At 43.4% G+C, this 13160-nt stretch overlaps 1 protein-coding gene across 5 annotated transcripts in view; it reads right to left on the reverse strand.

Moving 5' to 3' along the window:
- The window catches only part of LOC147898812 (uncharacterized), a 49767-nt gene extending 37392 nt beyond the window's left edge, over window positions 1–12375 (reverse strand). For 3 of the 5 annotated variants that reach the window (XR_015541558.1, XM_087379421.1, XM_087379420.1), the window contains exons 1-6: window positions 11641–12375; window positions 1354–1513; window positions 1076–1168; window positions 820–937; window positions 579–741; window positions 296–488 (exon numbers count right to left, since the gene is read on the reverse strand). Coding sequence is in view for 4 of the 5 variants with exons in the window: in XM_087379421.1 (XP_087235547.1) it covers window positions 296–488; window positions 579–741; window positions 820–937; window positions 1076–1168; window positions 1354–1513; window positions 11641–11864 (951 nt within the window). In the remaining variant the exon portion in view is untranslated. Of the gene's footprint in view, window positions 1–295; window positions 489–578; window positions 742–819; window positions 938–1075; window positions 1169–1324; window positions 1514–11640 lie in introns of those variants that run through there. The other 2 variants (XM_087379423.1, XM_087379424.1) reach the window with 2 other exon arrangements.
- Between the last annotated feature and the right edge of the window lie 785 nt (window positions 12376–13160).

Raw genomic sequence — 13160 nt, forward strand, 5'->3', positions numbered from 1 at the left:
AAAAATACAGCAAATTAAACAACAATTGCCTCCAGGGCTTACATTTCTCCTGCTATTACGAACAGATTCATCAATCTTTCCTTATTCCATTAGACAACACAATTTAACAAAATCAATCTCAATCATCCATAGATCTAAAACCACAGACAACAATGAAGCAGATTGAGCTGCCTACCACTAGAAAAAAATCCACAATCTAAAAACGGCAACTTTATAGCTCCCAATACAGAGGAGAGCACTAATTTGTTGTCATATACATAACCTTAGGTTAGAATCCCAGGGGAGGGCATCCTACATCGTCATTAGCAATTACCGGTGCAGCTCCGAAATGTGTACACTTGAGCAGAGAAAGGAATGCATTTTTTAAAGCATGCACTACACTGGCCACTTGTCCTCCTTTTATGGCCTCACAGTTGGGCCCAAGTCCAAGCAAGACAGGGAGAACTCGCCCATATAAGGATGGCCTTCGTCTAGCTATGGAGGCCAAACTGCACATCACACATTGGCATTGAATTAGCCGCATCTCACATAAGCATGCATAGTGGAGTAGTTACAAAGACGCTCTGCATGCAGCTAACCTGTTGACAAGCACAATGGCAACAGGACCAGGAAGCTTTGAAATCTCTGGTGCTCGGAGTTGATCTAGCAATAGTGCCAAATTTCTACTGGCTTCCTGCCCCAGCCCTCCAGCATCAAGAACTGGATGTCCTCCAACTATCCAAGCAACATTGAATACCCGTCCTGTTTATACAGGAAATCATAGTTCAGTACCATATCAGCTGCAAAAGGGAATACCTGACTCGTGAGCACAAAACTTACCGTCTGTATTCTCTTGTGGAGGTGGTGGCTGAGAAGGTCCATTAGGATCAGGTGTAAACAGCAGAATGGATGTTTCTACAAATTTTATTGCCAGTAGTCGTACACCGTCATTTCTATGCTGCAGCATGGTAGAAACCAAACTTTCAATACCATCTTCAAGTCACAAGATCCGTATACAACTATATGTAAAGCAGCAAGTACCGACACTGTGCAGCTATAAATCGAAGGAAAATCAGCATAATTTTGAATAGAGGACCTGTTGAGCAGCTGGATAGATACAATCCTTCAGAGTGATCATCCAGAGCCAAGCATCATGAAGCCTTTTGTCCACATGTCCGGAGTAAATGCCCTAAAACCTCACAAGAGAGATGAAGACAAATTTAGAGCTCCAAGATTCAAGTGAGATTTGTGTTGCCCTTACCTATTAAACCTTCTCCCCATTTACAGGAAGATCTGCAAATGAATATTCAGAAAGAACCCCACATTCTAGAAACACAACCTTAACTGCATTTGAAGTTGACAACCGTGTCATACTTTTAAAGCAACTTGCTCAAATGTATTCCGGAATAAGTTAGAGCCAGTTGAAATAGCACATCTGATAACAGCTGGCGTATCATCCCGTAGCAAGGCTAGAAGTACAGGAACCATCAGCGGTATATGTTCTGGGTGCTTTAAGCCAATTTCTTCTATAATCCTGTTCAACCAAAAGTATTTGAAGTCACACTTGCTGATATTTACAATAAAATTATCCACAACACTACAGGTATCAAAACCTCACACATCTGGCAAACAATGCAAACTGTAATAAGAAAATTCCAAATGAAACGAATGTGTAGTCTACTCAAATACTTTGATAGAATATTGTGAATTACAAACTAGGAGAAAATTGAACTTTAGATGTCAAGCTAGCTTAACATATGTATGAATCACGCTCATTCGTTTACAATTTTAATATCAAAGCCCCCAAAAGAAATGTGACAACCTCTCCACATCAGGAATCTACCCTGTCTGCAATAACTCAACATTTTTATTTTTGGCTCATCTCAAGAATTTTATTTGAGAAAAACCAAGAATTTGGGCAAGGGCAAGATAGCATCTTTAGACAGTGCAAGAACACTTTCCCAACTTCTTGCTGCCCTTTATCATTCAAATGGATGCCCAATCTTTGAGCATTATCATACAACATCCATTAGATAATAACAGCATGTACTCATTTTTGACAGGCCAACTACCAGTTATAAACTTCATAATCACCATTTGATTTAGCAATACGAATGAGTCAATAGGAAAATCTAACATGCACTCATTCATACGCAGTGGGTAGGCTTCTTGCCTTTAGCTGCAAGGGCCTTATGCCTAGTGCCCCTTTCCAGCTATCTTGAGGGCTTTATGGCAGAAATGATGGAACTGCAGAAACTAATGATGGAAAAGAAAACTAAGCTGATACAGCAATTTATAGACCAGCAACAATGTTGGCTATGGCAATCAATGGAATCTCAGAAATGAGTGGGAGAAAACCAAAACCGAGCTGCTGTATTGAAAATGCTGCTACAATGAATGGAGGCTCAAGAGGGAGCCAATATGACAAACCCTAGGGCTAAATGCCCTAAATGACTAAGTGTCCTAACTGAACTAGGTGGTACATGTAACTGTACCAAGAGTCCTAACTAACTGTAGCTAGTCCTACATGGCACATATCAAGGAATAAGTAGCACCTATGAATAGCCAATAGAATGGCCTACAAACGCCTCTCCATGGTATGGGGTGAAGTATACCTTTGTAAGACTAGAATGAGTCCAATCATACAAATTTAGAATTTTTTGTTGTTCTAAAGATCAAAAATCTACAAAGAAAATAAAAGAGAAAAAAGAAAAAAAAGAAAAAAGAAAAAAACGCCTCTCCATGGTATGGGGTGAAGTACCCTAGACATGGCTCAAGATATCTCGATATCTAATGTCATGGTTGCACAAGAACATCCTATAGGGATATAGCTACCTATGACTGTACAGAGTACAACAGATCAAATCACAAGAGGAGCTAAGTTTAAAGCTTGCCGAAAAGCCTCAAACTTAGGTCGAGGTAGAGCCTTCATAAAAAGATCAAGATTCTGTACAACAACCAAAGCACTCTAACTATCAGTGAAGATGACGGTAGGAGCAATCTGATATGTATAGTGTCACCACAATGTAAATATCCTATGTCAAATTACAATTGACCCTTTATCTGATCATCATTAAAGAGTTTTCATATGTGTTGATTATGGTCAAAGAGTTCTTTTAGTGGTCAAAGAATTGACTACGGTCGAAGATACTTGACTCTGGTCGAGTAAGCCTAACTTCGATCGAGGAGACTTGGTTTATCGCCAAGAGGGTTAACTACGGTTAACCAAGATGTGCCAACTTCGGTTGGAGAGACTTGACTATAATTAAGGTGCCTCGACCCTTGGTCAAAGCCTCTTAATTATAATCAAGTATTAGAAACTCACTGTGCCCACCTGTGAGCCCCCGATTTGAGGGGACAAGGGGCAGTGAGAGGTAGGAGGGCTGGGGAAAGAGAGAGACTCACGCCGGCATCATAGGCAACCAGCACACGGGCTGGTTGCTGCCTGCAACAGCAGGAATATAAGGGGCCTTAGGCCTCACTTGGAGGCTTCTGCAGCTGCGCAGACTGGCTGCACAGGGCACCCTTAAATAGGGGCCTGTGGCAGGCCAAGTCGGCCCAACCCTGGTCGGTTTTCTAGGGCCCACCTGGTCGGCCACCAGACAAGGTACTGACCCTGCTGGTCGGTCAACTCAAGGGGCCTGGGCAGTGCCTATAAAAAGGCCCACTCCTTCATTGTTTCCAGCATCCAGTGCAAGACTGAAAGCCTCCTTCCAAGGCTGAGCTGTGCACTCAGTTCTGGAGCAGTTTGTGAGAGAGAGAGTCCTTCAGTATTTTCCAGCACTTTGCTGTATTTTGTATTGCTCCCTGTGAGCTGTTTTTTCTGCCCACCATCCAGTGCATGAATATACTCTCTCCATGTCAAAAAGTGAAGTATGATAGACGGAAGGCACCTGGCCTCCCGTGCCTCAGGCACCGTGGGAAAGTATTACAATGCTTCATTTTTTATTTGCCGAGATCAAAGTGCAAGGAATGATGGGATTTGGACCATCATTGATAGATTCAGCAAGCAAGCTCATTTCATTCCAGTTCGCCAAACCATAAAGGAAAATCATATGGCTAAGCTTTTCATGGCACAGATCTTTAAGCATCATGGTATGCCTAAGTCCATTGTCAGTGATCGAGATCCCAGTCTATTCTGGAGAGCTTTATTTGATAATATGGGGACGAAACTGAATTTTTCTTCTTCTTTCCATCCCCAGACAGATGGTCAAAGTGAAGTAGCGAATTCTACAGCATTGGATATGCTGAAATGCTACATGGGTGACCGAGGTTCAGACTGGGAAAAGTACCTACCATTGGTAGAGTTTGTTTACAATAATACAGTACACAGCTCTATAGGGAAAGCCCCCTTTGAGATCATCTATGGAAAGGTGATTCTGCCACCTATCCTAAGGACCAAGGATGAAATATCTGCAGCTGATCAGTTTGTGAGAGGCCTTCAGACAGCTTACAACCAAGTCCGGACGGCAATTGAAAGGTCTCAAGAGAAGCATAAAAGAGCTGCAGATAAGCATAGGAGACAATTAAATCTCAAGGAAGGGGATTGGATACTTTTAAAGTTCGAGAAAGCTAGGCTCCGCAAGTTTAAAGGCAAACAAAAAGTGTATGCAAAGTTATTTCCAGGTATTATGGCCCTTTCAGGGTTACAGAAAGAATAAATGAAGTTGCATACAGGTTGGCATTGCCAGAGCATTGGAGGATTCACAATGCATTCCATGTGAGTCTTCTAAAGATATTCCAGGGGCCAGAGCCAACAGAGCCAATATTAGAGGATCCACCAAAAGTGGATGAGCTGGAAGAGGTCCTTTAGCCAGAGCAAATTGTGTACCATACTGTACGCAAAGGCCCTCAAGGCAAGCAGTTTTACAAATATATTGTAAAATTCAAGAATTAGATGCCACGTGGATGGATGAAGACATGTCGTCCGATCATCCACAACTTTTGGATGTTTACAAGGAAGCTTTTCAGTTGAGGTCAACCGAATAGAAGCCGAGGGGATGTCACCACAATGTAAATATCCTGAGTCAAAGTACAATTGACCATTTATCTGATCATAATTAAAGAGTTTTCATATGTGTTAATTATGGTCAAAGAATTAACTACGGTCAAAGATACTTGACTCTGGTCAAGTAAGCCCGACTTCAGTGGGGAAGACTTGGTTTATTGTCAAGAGCCTCTTAATTATAATCAAGGGCGCTGACTTCGATCAACCAGAGAATAAATATATTTTTTTATATTTGTTATGTATGCACATGTGTTCAGTGGGGACGCCCACCGTGACTAGAATTAGTCCACAGTGTGTTAGTTGCATGCAAAGCGCTAACAATTAATGGGTACCATGGCGGTGCGCTTTAATTAATTATTGCAGGTACTAGGAAGAGTTATTTTGCTATAGGCCATCTTCTTTCAGTTCTAGTGATGCCCTATAGGCCCTAGTATGTGCCTTGTAGGCATTGGTATAGGCACTTAGTTTATTGTGTGCCTTTTATGCCACATAGGACACTTAGTCCTATGTGACACCTAGGACACTTAGTCCTAGGTCTAGGTACAAGTACTATGTACTTTGTTTTCACACACTACTCAAGTTGACGTGACGGCTGCTATCTTCGACTCTCTCTCTCTCGTTAATCGATCCTATAGTGGTATCAGAGCTACGGTTGCCTCGTCTTCTCCCCCCGGATTTGTACCAACGCTCCTCCATCCGTACAATCCATACGACTGTACGAACGATCGTACTTACAACTGTACACATCCGTATCTACATCACCATATAGCCGTACAACAGGTGTCGTACCCATTTCGTACTGCTCTCCGTACCTACACTGTACTTGCACCGTACACTGCACCTGTTCCGTACAAGTATCTGCAAAGCATCTGCTCCGTACATTGTGTCCCGTACACTGTGCCTCGTTGTACACCCTCCGTACAACCGCACAGAAGGTTCCGTACCTACACTCCGTACAATCGTCGTACCTATATCCGTACCGTGCTTCCGTACACCGTACAGCTTAGTACCTGCATCCGTACAATTGTACTTACTTCGAGATCTCCATACAGGTTTTGCACGTGCGAAGTCATGTTTAGAACAATCTCAAAATTTGGGGCTTTTGAGGACTTTTGCTATCCTTATCTTCCTTCTACTGCTTGAAATCTTTTCAAGCCATTTCAACAAATTGGAAAGCCTACATCTTGAGGTCTATATTTTGGGACAGGTGCACCTTTGCAGTCAATTTGTGGACAGCAAGTCCTGATTTTGCAGTTGCAAGCCTTGAGGCTATTTTTTGGGATTTGGTCTGCAATTTCTCGTTTGATTGCAATACATTGGGTCAGATTGGAGAACAATGAGTAACATTTGCACGACATTGAGTCAGATTTTCAGACATTGAGTCTTTTCTGCGGGACATTGAGTCAGATTCTCATACATTGGGTCACATTTGCAAAAATCTCAGCAAAATTTGGGGCTTTTCTGCATTTGCCCTCTTTATGGCCTATTTGCCCTCATTAAATTGGGCTTTTGCCAGATTTGCTGTTTTTGCAGTGAACATTGCCTGACACAGTCACATTTGGGTAAGATCTGCATTTGCCCTTTGATTTGGGTTGGAAATTTGCAGAATATTTATTTGCAAATATTTGCTGTCATTTTTGGACAGCCAGCTCTTTGCAGTGATAGCCTTGAGGCTTTTGGGTTTTCAAGTCTTTTTCAGGGTATCATATTTGCAATGGCTTGGAACAATCAAGATCTATTTGGCATTCTTCGTGAAGATGATAAGTTGGATGGCACCAACTATCCGATGTGGTCTTATCTCATGAAACATATTCTTGTTGCAAAGCATTTGTGGAATATTGTTTCTGGGGTTGATCTGAGGCCAGCCAGCTAGGTCAGATCATCCAACCAAGGCGGCCCAGTCGGCTTGACTACATAGCGGACCAGCAGGTGCCCCCCACAGCCTATAAATAAATGGGGGCTATTCTCCAGTATTGTTAATCCAGTTTTCTCCACTGAATAAAGCAGAAGTTCCAGCAAGTTTCTGTTACATTCTCCAGCATGTTTCCTGCACCCTCTGTTCGCATCTATTTCACTGCATATTCTGACGTGGTACCAGAGCACAAGGTAGTTTGAAGCCTTGGCCACAAAGAGAGCAAACAGGACTGTAGGCATTTGCTGCTGATCGGAGCAGGGTTCAGGCTCTACGGGACATGGAGAAGCAGCCAGAACGCGGCATCACTGCTGGACAGCCACCTTGCACAGAGCAGCAGCCTCTTATTCATTTTTAACCCCACCCACCCTCCAGACAAATTTACCTCCCCGATGGCAGATTTGCCTGTAAAGATACCCATCCTTCATACATTCCCGGTGGTCTGACAGTTGGACAAGAGAAACTACGGCATTTGGAAGGTAATGACGGAGTCTGTTTTGCAGTCTTATGACTTGGCTGATTCAAGGCCATATTTGGAGGAGGAGGGCCTTCCCTTGACAGTCCAGGAGCGGAAAACCCTAGCACACTTGTGGAATCATGTAAATGCCCATGTACGCTCCTCCATCAATTGCACACCCCAAGTGATCAACCACATGAAACACATGACACTGGCCAAAGGGATGTGCGAGCATTTGGCCCTCCTGTACAAGAGGAGTTTCACACATGAAAAGAGTCCCCTTGGAAGTGCAAATCCTTAGCAGAACCACATGAAGTGTACCGATTACTGAGCTGCAACTGTGAAGACCCCCATCTTTTGTGCACTTGGAAATCATGGACACCGGAACTTATCTTCTTCGAGCGGAAGTGGTTGGTCTCACAGTTGGGGATATTCAGGAGTGGATTCTAGACAGTGGCATTTCCAGGCACATGACTCCTTCCAGAGAGATCTTCCAAGATCTTCAGTCAGTAAAAGGTTGTTCTCAACCACGTGAATTCACTGACAAATTCCCTCTCATCTGCTCTTCCTGCAACAAGAGTCCCACCTCCTGAAAGGTGAAAGGGTGGTGACGATTCCCCCTCGTAACAAGTTGAGCGACGCACGAAAAGAAAGATATGAGTCCAATAGAAAGTTCAATGTAGTGGAAACAAGCTGTGCATCTAGAATGACTACATCAATATTCAGGAGTTAATCAGACAAGTCCTGAATCTTTGCAACATGATCTGTCATAGAATCTCCTTCCTTCATGTGCACCAAATCAAGCTCTCTTCTCAAAAATGATACTCTTGCCTCATGACGAGCCAGATACATAGCTTCCATAATATCCCAAGCACGATTTGAAGTCTGGCAGGACCGAATATGAGGTATAATTTACCTCCACTGAAAGTGAGATCAAAGAAAAGGCATGTCGGTCGCATTTATCCCATCTCCTCTTCTCGGGAGTGTGACCTGCAAGTGCTTGTGCTTGTACTTGTTGCCCACGCCCTCTTGCATTCCAACACAGTCCTCTTGTATTCTCCTACACGCTTCCTACTCTCTCTCTCTCTTCGCATCTATTCCTCTATATCTTCTGACATCCTCTTCTAGAAGAGGTTTGTGCTCCATTCGCGTCAGGGGAGGCCATGGGGACGAAAGAAGGGAGGGAGGAGTACGTGGATAAATGCCGTCACCCATGCATCCTAGCTTCTTGACCCGAAGCGACAAGAAACTGGAAGCAGCAACGTGGGCAAGTTGAGCTCAAGGAACATGGAAAACGCTACCTGAGGCATCACCTAGAACGCCTCATCCCCCAAGGGCAATCATGGGCAAAGTGTCCATCTTGCCTACAAATGAAGCAATGACCTAGTAAGCTAAAACTATGCCACAAGCTAGATAGGCGAGCAAATTGAGGAATGGGCAACAATGGCTTTAAATGTTGACGGACAGAGGATAAAAGCAAGTCGTAAACATAGGTTGCATGAGTAGCAAAGCACTACTAGACCAAGCATGCTTAGCTTCGCATGCATACCAAGAGTTTACTTTTATTTTTGTAGGCACTCCACAAAAAGTATATAAAATTTACTTTTGGGACCAAAGTTGGTAGTCACCAAAGGAAAGACAAATGTACAAGTACTAGCGGGTATATGTGTGCTTGCATGCACACACAAGCCACCTTGCATGGACACATGCATACCAACATGCACACTTGCATGCAACCACCAGAAGCCTCCATTTAGGCACCAAAGCAATTGATTGTTTGTCAAATGAAGGCATACACTAGCGACTACTAAGAATCTTGACTTTGTTTGACGCACAAGACATGTAACCTAGAAAAGCAATCAACGACGGTCACTCGATGAAGCGGTTGCCACCACATCCCACAACGTGTAGGCTACTACATCAACACCCAGCTATAGATCCTCGTAAGAGCCACGCCCAAGCTAGAGGTTAGGCGAACACAAGCCAACACTCTCCCAGTGAAACTACGCTCCCATAACAAGCAGCCCCATTTGCCACAAATGTCTTCAAGGAGACATAGTCCTGACAGGCTCTAGGGTATTCTCGAGAGGTTCCACTCCCAAGAATGTCCCAAATGAGCTAAGGCACACACGTATAGGCATAGAGTGTCCTATGTGTCTCAACCCTAACTATACCAATGGTACATCATGTCCTAATTGTCCCAAGGTTAGGTTACGTACTCTAGGTTGGCCTAACCTCCTTAACACTAGCCACATTATGTCCAAACATGGACATAGCACACATTACCCCTGAGAAGCTCCATGTTGGGCTTGAACGTAGGGTGAAACCATTCATCTGACCATAGCTATCTCTGGCTGCTCTAATGAATCCCCTAGTGGCTGCATCATGCATGAGTCACTGCAATCATCATCGGAAAAAACAATCGAGTTGACATCCCTAGGCCTCTTCCCTCCGACATTTTAACTTCTCTTGATCATCACCACTACATGTTCAAAGACTCTTTACCTTTGCCTTGATGACTCCCATCTCATTCTAAACTCCACCCATTGCTGCTCATCTTTAGCACTTCTTGAGTTAAAAATTCTAGAGAGCTCTTTAAATCAAAACTTGAAGATGCAGCAAATGGGATGGAGGTTACATTATCTAGCATCGAAAGGGATAGTCAAGAATACCCTAGGGCTGAGACGTTGGGATAGCAGGAAATGAATGGCTAGTAACTCGGGATATAGGTGAATGGCTAGTAACTCGGGATATAGGTAGAGCAATAAGAGTACATCTCAATGAAGTTTGATGACTGTGGGTCTCTCATAAAGATGAGAAGAAGGTGAAGCAGGTCTTGGCCCTGTTGCATGTGTACGTCAAAGCATCACTTACCCAACTTTGGTGGTTGTCCATGATCACCAACCTTGTTCAGCGTGAATCATTATGTGTTGAATGTGAATCCTTATGTCTTGAGTGTGTATCCTCCTTGTTTGCTTTGTGATAAACATAGGTATAACATTTGATTTTTTTCTCTTAAATAGAAAAAGTTATGGTATTAGTTTTGCATTGGAAGGTTTAGCATGGAGTTTTGGATTGTTGTCACGTTAGTGTTCTCCTTATAATAATATGAGCTTGTTGTGTGATTGTTGTCAAGTACTCTACATATTCCAATTCTTTCTGCATAAAAAAATAAGTCAATGTAGCCTTAGGTATCAAATTGCATGGTGCAAGTCTCACCTACCTAAGTGACAAAAAACATTTAGCCTGTGGGGAGGAAAATCATCCACACTTCCAATCTTGGGGACAAAGCCAGACAACAACCCATTTACTCCATGGAGAGGAGTCATCCAATTGTCCACCTTCCACTTAAGTGGGTATGATGGTTGTGGGGAATTGAACCTCCGAAGACATTACCTATTTGCATGCGCATAGGCTCCATTACCACTAGACTACTGTCTATCTAGATGAATCCATGAACGCTACGCTACTACTTGAACCAAAGCTATTTTTTGGATGTCCTCAAATACAAACCGCTGACGAGGAAGAAAAAAGAAAAATAGTTTTCAAGCACAACTTAGGCTTCTCTTTGCAAGGTTTCATTTTCTAACAGAAGATAGTAACATGCATCAGTTGTGCCATTAGATGCACTCAGATCCACACCAAACAGTGTGAGGGAGGGGGATTCTAGAGACAGGTCATAACTTGTTTTAGGTCATCTATGGCATGTTTTGGTCTCTAAGAAAGAAATCATCATTCAGCGCTCTCACTGCTGCTGACTGCAAAAACTTGTCTCTTCATAGGCAGGGGCAATCAACAACCACATCATGGTTCGCCAAAAACATAAAAAATATGTTGAGGTTCTCATGGTCAATACAGGTTTCTTGGCAGTCTATAGCATGCACAAATGACGAACGTCCTTGCTAACGGACGAGTACTAAATGCCTATTGATCCTTTAATAGTTCAACGATTAGTAAGGCTCAAGAAAACTAGAATCCTCAGTCAGAAAAGCTTAAAGAGCGAGTTGCGGCTATGCACAGATCAAAAAATGTCCTTAAAAATTTTCCGAAAGGCCCTACACAATGTGACGACACGGGGGGGATTGCAGTACGCCGGATTTGAGGAAAAAGACCTACAACCAAAGAGAGATTTACGCAAGCTTTACTTCTGATTCGATGTTTGTCTTTTGGACCTACGAACATTAAGTAGTCCATACTCCAAGTTTGACAAAAACGGAAACCCAGCCTTCAACTAATCCTGTACCGAAAGGACTGCAACGGCTCGGAAAAGAAAATAATACGTACTCGGCGAGGTACTTCCTTATTGGGGCAGTGCGCTCGCTCTGCAATTCCATCAAATGGGGAACAAACTCCGCTAGCAGCGTGGGATCCCGGTAGAGAACGATCTCCTTCATGCGTTTAAGCATGTCCGTCTTGGCAGAAGTATCGCCCTGCATTTTGGCGTCGTTGAGGAGCGCAACGGCCTGCTCTCTGAGACCACCTGTAGCCATGATGCCCACCATTTCCATTCTACAGCTTGGAGCAGGAACTAAAGCGCGGTGCTACAGTTTAGAATTGCCATCACCACGCCCCACTGCCGCGGAAATCTACGCACTGATACAACCCTGGATGGAGTCTTATGCTGAGCTCCTTTTGTCTGCGGCGTGTTTGCTTCGGCGATGCCCTAGCTAGCAACCTAAACCCTAGGCCATGTTGCAGAGAGTCTGCTTCTGAGAGTTAAGCCTTCCCGTGAAACAAACTTACATAAGCGGGTTCTTCAATGTGAGAGAGAACCCTAGTCCACATCGCAGGGAGTAAGAGACAGTGAAGCTCGCGAGACTTTCGTCAATGGCGTCCTGCGGTAGAAAACCCTAGTTCACGTCGAGGAGAAGTCCTCTGTTGTGTGTTGGCGAAGAAAAGGAGAGGAAGAAGAAGAAGAAGCTGTAAGCCCTCTCAATTACAAGCAACATAACCATCCAACCCCAACCTTACTCCCCCCCCATTGCTCTGATGTGGCACCCAATCCAATCGAGTCTGGACTCCGACTCTTCCCTGAAGATTAAGACTAGGCCGCCGCACCGTGGTCTCCACATGGATGCACAATCTTGCCCCATGGTGTGCTAGTTTGTAAACACCCTTAGCATCATTTGATACTTTACCAATGCTGATGTGGCATCCATAGTCATACCCTCTACTCGCTAGTGAAAATTAACCTCCTCACACGCACGCATTCAGCTATTTCTATTCGCCCCAAATGAAGTAATAGAGTGGAAGAATCCCTTGGCAAAGAAGACCTTTCTTCTTGCCGCTCTTTTGCATCGCTCCAATATTATATTTGTTATGATTTGTGGAGACGCTACTATTGTGCCGGTCACATAAGTTCTCCAATCATCCAAGAACCTACAAAATTGTCAACGATTAAGGGAGAATGTCTTTTCTCCAGGTCATGTCTGCAACATTCTAATTTCTATCTGTCCACATAGCACTCTTTCTGTGATGACACGTTCTCTAACTCAATATGCTTTGTCCTTCAGTGACATGTAGGATTCTTCGGTAATGCTTGAGCTCATTGATTACCACAATATATTGTTGTTAGTTTTGTGTAACTAAAGTGACTACTTCTGATAAAAAAACTCTGACGTCGATAAGCTTAATCCGTGAGTCATATACTTGGTAACACGTGTAAATTGATTGGTTTGTGTCATCAAAATAATTTGTTTTTCACAAAAGTCTTGTCATCTATAGAGCTTCATACGCTCTTGTTATTAGAGCTCTATAATTTGTTTATGTTGATGATAGACAAATAGCTCCTCGAGCAGGCTGAT

This window comes from Dipteris shenzhenensis, chromosome 9, assembly GCF_047967505.1.
Source record: "Dipteris shenzhenensis isolate YYH24624 ecotype China chromosome 9, Dip_SZ_1.0, whole genome shotgun sequence".
NCBI classification, from domain to species: domain Eukaryota; kingdom Viridiplantae; phylum Streptophyta; class Polypodiopsida; order Gleicheniales; family Dipteridaceae; genus Dipteris; species Dipteris shenzhenensis.